We start from the raw sequence: 14,058 nt of genomic DNA on the forward strand, positions 1-14,058 counted from the left end.
TCTGCAGGGTTTCTAAAGCCCTGCTTTGTAACCCTCGGTAAAAACAAAGTCAGAAAACTACCTGTGCTGGTGTCACTCATGCCTGCTAAATACAGCTTGCAAAATTCACACCTTAGGTGCCAGATCCTTCAGTAATACTGACCATTAAATTACTAATACTTTACAAATATAATCCTCATCTCTTTTCCATATGTGCACAGTGCCTGACCAGTGATATTCACAGGCCCAGTACTTAAATATAATTATTTACTAATTCTCCTAATAAATCAAATTGGTGACCATTATCTGTCTGTCGGGCCCATTCCTACTCAGACTGGCAGCTGAGCTCTCTGAGAGCAGGACCCAATCCCATTCTCCGTATTGAACTTGAATCACTTGGTTATTAATTCCTCGTCTGCCATTCTTGCAGCATCACCCTGTAGTGTCTGCTATTATAAGGGCCACTAACTTAAATAATTTATAGCAGCTCGATCTCTGAAGAGCCTGCCCAGAGATCATCTCCAGCTCAAGTCCATGTGGTGCGTGCCCACCTCCCCCAGGGTTTTCCCTTCCTGACCAGGTATGAGCAGCTGGTTTCAGTCTGTTCTTCCTGAGCTGATCCTTCTGCCCTCCCCGAGGTAGGAACGTGGCGCCGGGGTTTTCGAGTCCTCTCCCTTCCCCCAGATCAGGCTCTCGGCTCTGGCTGCCTTCCCCTTCCCACCCGGAATTTGAAGCACACACACAATAGGGGGCGTTTTTAAAGAAAACGTTTATTTACAGATCTCAGCAAGTACAAAGTATTATACATGGTCGGTGTCAACCCCAGATCTTCTTTATTATGAAACATAAGGCGCTTTCTCTAGAGTCGATGGCAAAAGATGTCGGGTTCAGGTGCTGCTTTCTGTGTGCTAAGCTTAGAAGGAGGTTAGGACAAAATAAAGAGTGCGTTGCCTGAAAGGAGCCCTTATTACTATGGTGAATAAATTACAGATGACATTAACTTCACCTGGGACAGATGGACGCTACTGCTTTTCAGTTTAATAGGGTTTCCTAAGCTAATGAGTCACAAGATCCATTTAGTTTCCTCTGCTAAGTGATATATATTTTTAGATTCTCCTAAAAATAGGGGGAAAATTGCCTTTTGTTCCACAGCCAACATAAATACTTATGTTCCGATTTTGGAATAAATAATCCAGTTATTATATATCCATATTAACAGTGCCCGAAATCTCAATGCAGAAATAAATTAAATTATTTAACACTTCTTACCAAAGAAAAGTGACATTTCCCTTTCCTAAGCGATATGAATTTACAAATGGAGCTGATAAAGCGTCCAGTTCTCCAGGATGCTAATACTCTGGTGATTATTTTGTCCTGGGCTATAGAATAACCTGCGAGCGTTACACACCCTCCGGGAAGAAACGGGGTGACGTTAGTAATAGGTCTGGCAATTGCTTTCGCTTCCAGATTATTTCCCCCAGCCCATTTCGGGGAAATGACACCCAGTTTGGCCACCAGAGATGAGATCCCGTCTTCCTTCAAGGGCTACCCAGCAAACCCTCTTTGCAAAGTTCATGCACCCGTTCCAGATGCAGACACTCTCCATGGGTTTGTAAACTCAGGTTTAATCCCCTCCGCAAGTTCACTGGGGCTGATTTGGGGGGCACGAGCGATCTCTCCGGGAGCCCTTTGTCCAAGTTTCCGTCTGACAAGCCCAGGACCCCCGGCTTAAAGGAGAAGCGCGTTCACCAAAACATCCCGCAGAGCGATCTAGCTCTAACGCCACCATCTCGCAGACCACTTGCTGCGGGCGGGAGGCTGCGGACTGGGAACAGTTCGGCGTGGGGGTCCCGCCGCCCGAAGCTGGCCTCGGCCCACCCCGGGTAGAGACCAGTCATTTCGCTGGAGCAAACTGTCCGCCAAACTCTGCTCCGTGCCCGGCTTGGGTCATGCAGGGAGAGGTGGGGGAGGCGCTGTCTGTCTGTCTGTCTGTCCTCCCGCCCCGACCCCAAGTCTTTACACGAGCGAGGTAACAGGTGGGATCTTGGAGTTCTCCTCCTCCCAGGGCTGGAGGTTCTGCAGTGCAAAGAGCGAGGAGTTGTGTAGACAGAGGGGGTCGGGCTGGATTGAATCGTTCAAGGATTTCTGGAAAGCGTCGTGCTGGAGTTGGAGCATCAGCCTGCTCGCCTGTTGCCTCTCCGCTTCCCTTTCCTCTGCGGTCTGTCTCCTAAACACACACAACACAGATCAGTTCAGGAGCCCGCAGCTGGCACCCCCCTGCCTGGCTGCCACATGCCTTTGTTCCTCCCCAACTCGGCTCTGCCTCCGGTACCATGGGGACAGGAGTCCTGGTGCCCGGCCTGGGCCCCCTGTTTGAATCACTGGGGCCTGGGAGGGGATATTTCTTTGCCTGGGAAGGGTGTTTGGTGTCCACCGCCCCCCTTTTCTGAGCCCCCTTCCCCAGATCTTGGGGCTGGGGGTGGGTCTGCCCTGAGAGCCAGGCAGGGATCAAACCAAAACGCGCTCATTCGGCATCGGGCAAACACAGAGCCGGTTATTCACGCAGCGCCCCAAACTGGGTGCCGGGCGCTTGGCAGCGCCTCCCCGCATCTCAGCCTGGGGTGCCGAGACCCTCTCCCCACATGCGCCGGCCCTGCAGCACCCGGCCGGCCCCAAACCACGGGGGGCCTCCCTCCTGCTGCGGCGAGATGTTTGGGGCGCACGGCAGCGTCTGCCGCAGGGCCCTGCCCGGGACGGGACCGACCGCTGGCCCCAGCAGCCTGGGCCTCTCCCGATCCTGCCCCCAACCCAACTGCAGCGCAACCCGGATCCTGCCTGGGATTCGGCTCCGTGCCGGCCACACGCACTTTGGAGGTTGTGTAATTAGAGAGCAAACCTTTGTTTGTCTGTTCAGTTTATACACACTCTGTCTCTCTCACACACCCCATATATAGTAGATACAGAGACGGATTCTTCTCGCTTAACGCCTGCGTCTCCAACAAGTTGCTCTAACATCTGCCATGCAGCTGCGGAAGGGGGACCTCCGATTTACATGGCGTTAGCCAGGACAAAAGAACCAGCACAGTATCTGTGCTCCCAGAGACAGGACAAAGGGCCCTGCAGCCTCTGTCCCTGGGAAAAATCCTCAGTTAATGCTACTACTAAATTAGCATTAGTGCCCTCCATTCTGACATCCCAGTGCCTGCTGGATTTATCAGTCTATTGGGTTTGTGTGCAAAGTGTTGAGATGACATTTCAAAGGTAATTGGCTCATTACGGTTTTTTCGTGCCACTAATATATATGTCTGAACGTCTCGCTGGGTTTATGGCATTATTATCGATACTCTTCGGTAATTACAATAATTGCTGAAAGGCTTGAAATGTCCTTACATCCGACCGCAATCGCTTAAAAATATCGGAACCCCAGTTATAAGAAGCCAATAATTTTCTAAGCAATATTATATATAGCAGGTAACATTATTAGCTACTAATAGCAGTGATCGTATTGTGGCTGTTTATTGCTCTAATTCAGGATGTTTCATACTAACGTGCAAGAGAAAGGGCTGTACTTTGGGAATTTATTTCCATTTTAAACAGCTAAAAATATCCCGAACACAACCCGGCAAACTAACACATATTCTTCCAAATAATATTTAAATAGAATTGCGCGTGAAGATTATTGGAGGAAGACTATTGGAGGAATCGAATTACAGACACAGGGTATTTCCGAAAGTTATTTTAGATGGAAGATAATTACATCAAATCCCATATTTTCTACATGTTGAAAATAAAGGAGACAACCAATTAGCAAACACAGGATGCACCATAATCCATCGCCTTGAATGTTCTATTTTCTATTTTTCAGACCAGCCGCGAATGGATAAAAAGTGCATTAATATTTTCTGATGAAATCATCTAAAACAACCACTTTCCCGCAGTGAAGATTTCGAGTGAAATGTTGTTGGTTTAAAATCTTAATTAAAAGGGTTGTTCACCTATATTTCATCCTGGAGAGAGGGGAAAAAAGGAAACCAAAACAGATTTTAGCTCATTTTTCTTGGTCCTTCTGTAATCAGGACAAAGCAAGTGGCATTTTAAAGATAATTTTCCTGCTACGAATTACATTCGTCAATTTTTAATATAAAGAAACGGAAAATCAGGGTATGGAGCCACTTTCTAGATGTTTACGTTCATATAGTCTTAATAACAGGACGAAGAACAACGCTCTTTACTTCGTTTAGGGACGGGCTAATGGTTTGGTTTAGCGAAATGTCGCATTGTTTAAAACAGCCCGACTCTAAATCCGCCGCGCCGCGGAGGCCCGGCAATTTCTACAATTCAGACCAGCTGGTTTCTTCGGTATTAAATCGGTTTTGGGGCGAAGTTGAACAGCAAAATATCCTTTCTTGATGCAATGTCTTTCCCTGCGCCTAATGCTAAACTAAAAGTTCACCCTTTTAGCAGGTGTAGAGGTGACGGCGCTTCTCCCTGCCTGCAGATCTACCAGCTTTGATGTCTGCCTTTGCCAGGCGGCATGGCACAAAAGTGGAGACACACCTCGCCTGGGCCCATTTTTACCCCTCGCTTAGCTTTTAAGGGTCTGCCCGCTTCCCAGGAAGAAGACCCGCCCGGGCCCTGGCAGCGACTGCGGGCAAGATGGAGCTTTCGCTTTGCAAGGAGCAAAGGGGCAGAGTTACACCGAGCAGAACCGGGGCCGGGTGGGGAGCGGGGCCAGGAGTAGGAGAAAGAAACCCTGCTGCCCTCCATGGAAATGAGGCGGGCAGGAAAGGGAGGGGGGTGGGAGAGAGGGGCAGCCAGGGACTGGGGAGATGGGAGCAGGCAGAGCGGGAGGTGGGGAGGGGAGAGGGGGGTAAGTGGGAGCGGGCAGGTGGGGCAGGGCGGAGGGGGCCATAGGAAAGGTAAGAAGGGGCAGGAGTTACACGGGGGGAGCCAGGAACAGGAGCCCAGAGCAGGGGGCCCTGGAGGGCAGGGGGTCCCGGGAGGGGCCCGCCCAGCTAGGCCCGGACTCACCGCCACTTGGTCCGCCTGTTCTGGAACCAGGTCTTGACCTGCGCGTCCGTCATCTTGAGGGACTTGGCGAGCGCCGCCCTCTCGGCCGAGGCCAGGTACTTCTGCCGGTGGAAGCGCTTCTCCAGCTCGCAGATCTGCACCCGGGAGAAGGAGGTGCGCGGCTTCTTGCGCTTGGGCGGGGTGCGGTTCTGGTAGGGGTGCCCGATCCGCCGGGTGACGGTGAAGGGGGTGAGCGCGGCCGCCGCTGCCCGGGGGACAAACAGAACCGCAGGTGAGAGCCCAGCACCCCCAGCCGGTCCTGCCCTCTGCCCCCAGGCCAGGCCGGCAGCCCGCGCAGCACCTGGGCGCAGGGCCGGCTGCTTCCTCCCAGCAATCGCCATAGAGCCGGAGTCCTGCTCAGGCTGCAGGGCCTGGCTGGGATCGGCAGCCCAGGAGCAGGGCACAGGGACGGCCCTAGCCCTGGGCAGGGAGAGCAGAGCTCCCAGGACACGGGAGGAACCAGGATTTGGGTTCTTATTGTATTAAGGGGAGGGAAGGAGCTGCAGGGGCTTCCCATCCCCAGGGGTATGGAGCACACCCCTCTTCATTTTAATGTCGGGGTTTTCGTCTTTTCTCTCCTCTTTCCCCAAAACAAAACTAGAATTTCTCCAGGGGGAGGGGAGATCCTTGCCAATGCTCTGTATTCCCTCTCCCCATCACTTCATCCTCCACAGATACAGTAGCCAAACCTGCAAGCAGATGTGCAATGTTCAGAGCATTTGCTGCGGATTATATTCTGTATCTGGCGCTCAGTTTCCCCACTTCTCTCTCTCTCTCTTTAAAATCGAATCCTCTTTATTGACACCCATTTAAATGTTAATCGCCGTTATTATCATTCAGGGTTTAGATTCTTCAGGACACACTGTCTAATCGGATTATGGATGGGGATTACTGGAGTTCCTCCACTCCATTTCCACCCCTCTTTGATTGTGATTAAAAACGAGAGCTGGGCAATTAGATTTTCTGAATGGAAATTTCAGGGCGACCCAGAACCGGCTGCAATGTCTGTTCTGCCAGCAGTGATACGGGAAGAACTAACGCGCAGTTCCTGTGTTTTGTCTGGCCTTACTGCATCCGATGGCCACACAATCCATACAAGGTTGTCGGTCAGTTAGGGCGGGGTATGCAATCCTTACAGTGGGCACAAAAACTGTAACGAACATTTATTTCTCTTAATTAGTGGGTTCAAGGTAATGCTTCCTCCCCTCGCCCCAAAGAAGCTAACCCACTATTTTTAAAAGCTTTCCTTTTTCTGCGCCAGGTGCAGTAACAGATGTGGGGGCTCTAATAACCTGGAAGGTAAAACCCAGACACATTTTTATGCTGTTTTAGTGCAGTTTGATTGTAGCAGAAAACTTCTTGGTAAAACGAGACTCTCGGGGTCGTGTTAAAAATCAGCCCTTACCTGTGAATCTGTCCTTTACGAATCTCCTGCTGCTCTCCATCCAAGGGAAGTTGAGGCTGCCAAGGCTGGGGACAGCTGGCATAGCTGGGATGGCACTAGAAATTGGAGGTGGCACAGCCCCAGGGATGGGTCTGTGAGCTGGCACCCTGATCACTCCAGCTGGAGCCAAGCTCAGATTCACACTGTAAGATCCAGAGTCTTCAAAAGGCGCCCCGATGCCAGGGAAGGAAGCTGGAAGGGAAGGATAAGGGGCACTTGTTCTGCTCACAGGGCTTCCCAGGTAATTTGTGTTGTCTGATCCTCTGGGGGCAGGCTGGGAAGAGTTTTCCTGATCAGAACTATTTAAAATCTGATCAATTCCAAAGCTGATGGGTTCGTGTTGATGCTGGGTCTGTGTGTTCGTTGGCTGATCCATCCTTGGTGAATAGAAATATTGGCTCAAAACTGTATGAATTCCCCTATAAAACGCTCGCTTTCCTTTACAGTAGATCCATGTAGGTCCTGGTGTATGTCAGACTGAAACTTTGCCAAGAGTGGTCCAGCCCGACAGGCTCTGTGTCATCTTTTTTGAACCAAACCTTGAGTTTCTGCTTCTAATTTCTGTCCTGCAGCTGCCATTGGACGCAATAAACAAGCCTCTCTCCTCCCATTGGCTCCCGGATTTCAATAAAGGCCTAATTCATTGAAATAGGAGCTTAGGGACTGTTCCAAGGTGACATCATTTTAACAAACGAACAATAGGTCAAATTTATTAGCTAAGCTAATGTGTGGCGGATATTACAATAGCATCTGCGATTGTTGTCCTTAGAAATTAGCGATTTGAAATTTAACAAAGCTTTGCAATTACGAGACATTCCCCTCCCCCCTTGTTTATTACCTAACATGCTAGTTGTACAGAATTCCAGGATGGAATGACAAAACAGCCTCTCCCCCTCGGCGGATTCATTTAGAATGGAATGTAACTCTTTCCTATTGTTTCTGTTTAGAAATATTATGCAGCGTGTAAACACCTTACTGAGACGCAGAGAAGAGTTTTGCTGGATGTTTACCTGCTCATCGGCTGTAGTTATGGTGCTAGTAGAACCTGAGCTATTTAAAAAAAATGCAAAGGGAAAGAATAGGTTCCTGGGTTTTGAAGCCCAGAGTTTGGTCCTTTTTTCTCCCACATTTTTTCTGTTTGGTGCTTTTTAATTCTCAGTATATTAAGCACCGCTTCAGGGACCCCGTTGCGATGTATCTGAAGGAAAGGGACGTGCTCACCCTATTTCCCCCCCCCCCCCCGTGGATTTCTTATGTGGAGTCATTAAACATATGCCCATAGAACGCTGCCTTTTTGGAACTGCGCTTACCCGTTAGAAAGAGAGAGAGATCTCAGACCTGAACTTGGGTTCGTGTAGATTGCAAACCCCACGGGTGAGCGCGGGTCAGAGGAGAAACACAGCCCCTAGGAATCTTGGTTTGAAAGGGATTTTTGCAAATTGTGAATTTAGTTTAAATGTACCTCTGGAGGGGAGGGGAATCCAATTCAGGAACTAACATTTCTCCCTGTCTATCAACTGTATTTTGTGTGTGTTTACACTGCAACTAGTTAAGTACTATAGGGCCTCCGGCTTTGCCCCTATGTTTGTGTTTTGACAAATTCCAAACATAATTCTTTTAGTTGTCAATAGCCTATTTCTTTCTGTTTGACCTGCCGGCCCAATATTTGCGTGGGGCTGCCCCTCTTGGAGATACAATTAAACGCGGGGGGGGGGGAGGGGAACAATGTAAAATACACAGAGACTCCGTTTTCGATTAATTTACGTCAGCAAACTTATTGCCGTATACGACTGTTAAGTGAGTTTGTAGACGCTCCCTAACGTCCAAATTGGACTAAAGGCGTTAAAAATTAAATAACGTTCAAATGCATTTACTTAGTTTCCCTTTTATAAAGGGAAATGAAAACAGGGAATAGAATTTTCCTTTTAATAGAATGTAATAGTATTTGATCAGCACCTGTTAGGGCTGATGTTGTGATTTCAGAAAGCAGCGACAAGGAGAGAGTTTATTAGTTTTTAAAGCTTAGGATTCAATTACCGCAACACACTGAATAATTTAAATGGCAGCAGTAAATGCAAACAGACCTGTGGAGTTATCGGACTTATTGCACTGAAATGCTGAAGAATGGGGAGGCGCAAAAAAGGAAAATAAATTAAAAGCAGGGTTGTGTCCTTTTTTAAACAAACCCACCAACGAAACAAAAAAAACAACCCTCCAATATTTGTTTCCTAAATTATATCCTAATTGATCAATTTTGCTCAGTGACAAGGTTGGAGGATTTCCCCACATCTCATGATCCTAATATATAGAGCTTAAAAAACAAAAAAACCCCAAACCCCTATTGTATCGTAGGGGTATTTTGTATTCATTTTTCCGTTTCAAATCTCTGGGTTTTTTTGTTGGTTTGTTTTTGGTTTTAAGTCACAATTTATTCAAGGATAGGGGAAAAATAGCCCGATGCATTTTCCCTCACAGTGATACTTAAACGATTATTAAAGACCCTTTCCAACTTCAAGAAATGCATCGAAGCAAAGGGAATCTTAATGCATGGATTTATGTACAGTACTGAGGACAGCGTGATGCCACTGGGTCTTGAAAGAAAATTAGAGGACGCCTGTTTTATTGCTAACATGGACAGTTAAATCTCACCTGCTGTTCCTAAATCCAGGACAGTAAAAAGTGCTATTTGGTGTATTAGTGGCTGTCAGGAATTATCTGTGAGCGGTGTATGTTTCTCTCCTCTCACCCTATACAAAGATCCCCATCCTGATAGAATTCAATTCCAAGACCATTTGTAAGCAACTGCCGTGGAAGGTTTGGAATAAAGTGAGACATACACAGAGAGAAACACTCACACACAAATAACGCCTTTTTCTTCTTCTTCCTGGCAGTCCATTGATCGCACCGAAAATGTCATAAAGCGGCTGCCCAGGAGACTCGCACGCAACCAAACAGATGTTAATTTCCAGGAATGGGAAACTTTAAAAGCAGAAGCCCTTAATAATATGATAGTGTGTTAATTTCTGGGGGATTTACGTGTCGCTGCAGGCTCCAGATAAATATCAAACGGGCAGCTCAGGAGGAGTTGGAAAGAAGAGCGACTAGCCATTAGAAACTCTCTTTTCACTGGAATCTCTTTTAAGAAATATCTAGGTGCACCGGTGAGGTGGCAGGGTATAAAGTCACTACCTGCTTCTAAAGGCAAAATCAGTCAAGGAACCAGAGCCCTGTTAACTAACTTTGAATGATCGATGCTCAGGATCAGTTAGCAGGAAAATACGGGGTGGGTGGGTGGAAACCTCCAAATACTAGATTTTAATAAGAGGTGCAATTGAGAGTGGATTATTTTAGCTCGCAGACACGGATATTTCCCCGCTCCGAAGCCTAGCTACACTGCCGTAGATCCAGGCAGATTTAAATAGGCGCCAGGTGCAGGTACAATCACGGATCCAGGTGAATTTCGAAATCATCTCCTCGCTGGACAACAGACCCCGCTGCTCCCAGCCCATGTCACTTTGGCGCAGCTTGCTGGATTTCCGAATGAACTTTTGAGCTGAAGTATTTAATATTTTAATGGCCCATTAGCTTTGACTCTGAACATGCTCAAGTCCGGGGGAGGTAAAGTAGAGATTTATCATGGAAACCGACACAAGCCGATTGCCAAGCAGTTGTTTGACATTGAGAGTACTTATCAATTAAGGAGACGCATCTCTCTGGCTGGCCATGCTAAGAGGCAGCCGAGATGGCATCTGAAGGGTATTTCTTTCACTGCTAATCCGATTAAGGGAAAAATAGCCCCACCGTCTTGGATTCATCTCATTCCCCAGGAGCCTGGCTTCTTGGAGGCTTTTACGACGACATAAATATGACTATTAAATATTCTTTCCCCCAACGTAGCCAGCCCTGGCCATGGGCTGAGAAGGGAGGGCAGGGGAGAGCGGTGCCCGAGAGCGGAAATCGGGGTTGAAAAGTGGCACCGCCGTGAAGAGTTTGTTTAAAAAATAAAACCGAGAGGGGCGGCGGCGACTCCAAGCGAGCAGCCAGGCCCCAGCACCGAGCCCGGGGAGCAGGCGGGGTGCGTGGCAAACGGGGCTGACTTCGGCCTCCCGAGCTGCACCGGCCTGGTAATTCTGGGAGGCGGAGAGGAGCCTAATTGGATTTTTTTCCACTTGCTCTCGCGTGTCTAAGCTGACTGATCATTAGTTTGAGTTTCTATAGAGTGGAGCTAATTGGATTTGCAGGCTACCAGCAAGCTGGGATGCCAGCTTTCAGGAAGGAGCCTCGAAGCCTGGAAGAGGCAGAGGAGGGAAACTTACCCCTACTAGGCTTGCCCCAGGCATCACTTCTCTGAACCCCCTTTCAGTCCAACCCTCCCAGCCTGTCTTTGAATGGCAAGGGAGGGTTTAAAAACACACACACAACCCACCCACGGAACAGAAGAGGGCTAAATAAATAAATAAAATGACACCCAGTCCTGAATCAGGGCAGGCTTTGTTAGAGAAAATTGCGGCTTGATCTGCATAATGGGAGCTCTGGATGCCCAAGGCTATCTTTTTATTGCATGTGTGTCTGCTGTTATCAATTTTGTGAACGATTTCACAGGGAGCCTGGCAGACTTGAGTTGGAATAATATGCAAAGATGAGCTTTGAATAATGAATGATGTGCTTTTAAACCAATTCCAAAGTGTCTGTGATAGTACAATATGAAAAGGGCTGGTAAGTAATAGTGTATTTAAAAGGCGCTAGTATGTTTTTATTACTATATTTAAAAAGATATCTATATTATTTTTGTGAAATGGATAATCTATCACAGAGTCTTTGATAATCAGCTAAACAATACATTTTTCTTTGGGAAAACTCTTCCAGTTTTACACAGTTAAATATAGACTATCAGCATACAGCTTTGTAACGCATGGCGACCTTATTAAATATTAACTCTATTTTAATATTAGCTTTTAAATTTAATATGTTGACGTTCTGTACTTTTACTTTAATTATGTTTTATAATTAATAACCTTGGACGTATGGATTCCTTAAACGCTGCTCTCCCATAGTCGATTTGCTGCTTTTCTTTTGTATAGGTGTGTATATGTGCAAACAAAATTATATATCCAAAACTATATGCATATCAAATGGTATGAGGGTAATATTTTGTAAATAAATATGTCTACTTAGGAATATTTTTAAATTAAAAAATCTAAGTGTGTGTGTGTGTGTATAAAATGCATACACGCACACACCCTATATATAAAAAACAAACACACTATGTATTTTGTCTGTCAGTGTCTAATATAATCGATCTAATCTGATCTAACCTTTCTATCAATTTTGAAATAAAAAAGCGAAGTGGGTCTATTTATTTACAAAAGCCAAACCAGCTCTTTAACTATTTTTTGTCGCCAAGTTTTCAAACCCCATTTTTAGAATAGCTCAAAAGTTGCCCGTGGCTTTCCGTGTGTCAGTCATCGGACTCTGCTTCGGAGCCACGTGAGGGACCCAGGGCCGACTCACCTATGCAATCCAGACGGCCACCCAGCTGCGTGCGGTCGGTGCTGGGTGCGGGTGGGGGGCCTGTGACGAGGCCCGGGCGAGCTGGCCCGTTCTGGCCTGGGGCTCTGTGCTGCTGCCAGGGCAGTAAATTCAGGGCTGTAAGAGGAGAGGGCGGGAGGGGCAATAAAGCTAGCGAGGAAAATCCCATTCACCTCAACTCCGCGGGCTGTAGTGTGATGACAACTGTAGCCAGCCGGCGGAGCGGCACCCAAGGGCGCTGTCACCCCAGCCTGGGCTTGGGGCGGGAGGGTGCCAGGTTTGGGGCTGGGAAGCTGCAAGTGCTGGGGGAGACTAAGACATCAACTGCCCGGGCCCTGCTGAGCACCGTGAATACAAAGCTGCGGGGATCGTCCCGGCGCCCGAGGCCCGGCGGGTGCGAGGGAGCTTTAGGCTGGGCTGAGCCGGGGGCCAGGCAGGCGCCGGGGCCGTGTTCCCCCCCCCCCCCCCGCCCTTGCATGGCGCAGGGGCTGATCACAGCGCTGCTGGCCAGGCACGGCCCCCGCCTCTTTGCCAGGCCGCTGCTGGCCCCGGGCCGCTCACGCTGCCCAGCTGGGGCAGGGCCCGAGCCTGCCGCCCGGCAAAACTCCTAGGAACTGCAACAGCCATCGCAGGATCGGGCCCAATTCTCCGCTGCTCCCAGGCCGCGGCGAGCCCAGGCCAGGCGCTCCCCGGGCAGGCTGCAGGCAGGGGTGCGCACCCTGGGCCAAGGCAAGAAACCAGAGCGCCCGGGTGGGTCTCCCGGAGCCCTGCGCGGCGGTTAGCGGGCGCTTCCCCCTTACACCTGCGCCGGGCAAGCGGCTGCCAGGGAAACTTCCCCCTTCCCTTCGCTGGAGGCTGCCTGCGAAATGCCGGCGAGCCCGGATGGCCTGAGCCGCTCTCAGGCGGGGCTGGGGGGCGGGGGGAGACTGCACCCATAAATACAAGTCTCCTAAAAAGGGACTGAAACGTGCCCCGCTCAGGGCCAGAGCCGGCACTGCGTGCAGCGGGCCCCGGCTCAGGGCCAGAGTCACTCACACGGATTCGGGCTGATCCCTGAGTGGGGGGTCAGACACCGCCCTGTGCTGAGCTGGGCCCGCTGCTGCTGCTGCCCGGGACAGCCAGGCACAGGTCTGGCGTGTCCCTGGGCCAGAGTGCAGCCGGGCCAGGGGGCCAGGGCTAGACAGGCCGCCGGCCGCCCCATCCCTTCAGCAACTTCCCCCCACGAGAGAAAGAACTGCATCCAAGCAGCTGCGGTGCGGCCCCAGGGCGCTGGCCCACCCCGCGCCCGAGCCTGCCCCGGGAAGCGCACGGAGCACACGCGCTGTCCCGGGCGGCTGAGCTGAGCTGAGTTTTTCGGCGGACTCCCCTGGATGGGTCTAGTTTAAAATTCTCTCTCTCGCCCCGCCCCGCTGCAAAAGGGTTTCTCCGGCCGGTGACAGGGAAAACGGGTCCCACTTGTGTCCGCATCGGACTCTGCTCCCCTTGTTTCACAGCCATCGCCCCTAGAAGGCGGCCTGGCCCGGGAGAACTTTACACCTTTGCTCGCTCCAACCAGAGCCTCCCTGCGCCTCCAATTTGCGTTGCAATGAGCCCCCCAGCCCTGCCCTGCCCTGCGGGCAGGACAGCCCGCTCCGCTAGCACCACCCCCTCCCCGCCTTGCAACTGCTCTGTGTTTGCTTTTCAGTCCTTCGACTGTAGGTAATTCATCTCAGCAAACATTTCATAGAGAAACTCAACTGCCAAAAGACACGGCCAGGGGCCACCTGATTCTGTGCTCGACTAACACCAAGGCAAAGCCCTTTCCCCTTGGAAAGGAATAACCAGCCCTATTGCGCAGCTCTGGCATTAACCTGCGGAGTAGGAGGGAAGGACGGGTTAATAGATGACATTAATACATTCAGGGTGCAGGTAACATGCACAGCTGACCTGAAAATACAGCCTGGCGTATAGACCGCCTGAGGAACAGCTGTAACTAGTCGATCCACTTGGAAGGTATCAGTTCTTTTGTTGGGGCAAAACATCCCCTGCCTCTTTTG

At 49.8% G+C, this 14,058-nt stretch overlaps 1 protein-coding gene across 1 annotated transcript; it reads right to left on the reverse strand.

The window, feature by feature from the left end:
• Window positions 1-767: 767 nt before the first annotated feature.
• On the reverse strand, window positions 768-7,127 carry TLX3 (T cell leukemia homeobox 3). The gene is made up of 3 exons (XM_045027972.1): window positions 6,455-7,127; window positions 5,011-5,254; window positions 768-2,206 (listed from the first exon to the last, which is right to left on the reverse strand). Exons 1-3 carry the CDS (start codon window positions 6,867-6,869, stop codon window positions 1,996-1,998), a joined length of 870 nt encoding a protein of 289 aa, XP_044883907.1. The 5' UTR covers window positions 6,870-7,127; the 3' UTR covers window positions 768-1,995.
• Window positions 7,128-14,058: the final 6,931 nt, after the last annotated feature.

The sequence above is a fragment of the Mauremys mutica genome, chromosome 8 (assembly GCF_020497125.1).
Source record: "Mauremys mutica isolate MM-2020 ecotype Southern chromosome 8, ASM2049712v1, whole genome shotgun sequence".
NCBI lineage: Eukaryota > Metazoa > Chordata > Testudines > Geoemydidae > Mauremys > Mauremys mutica.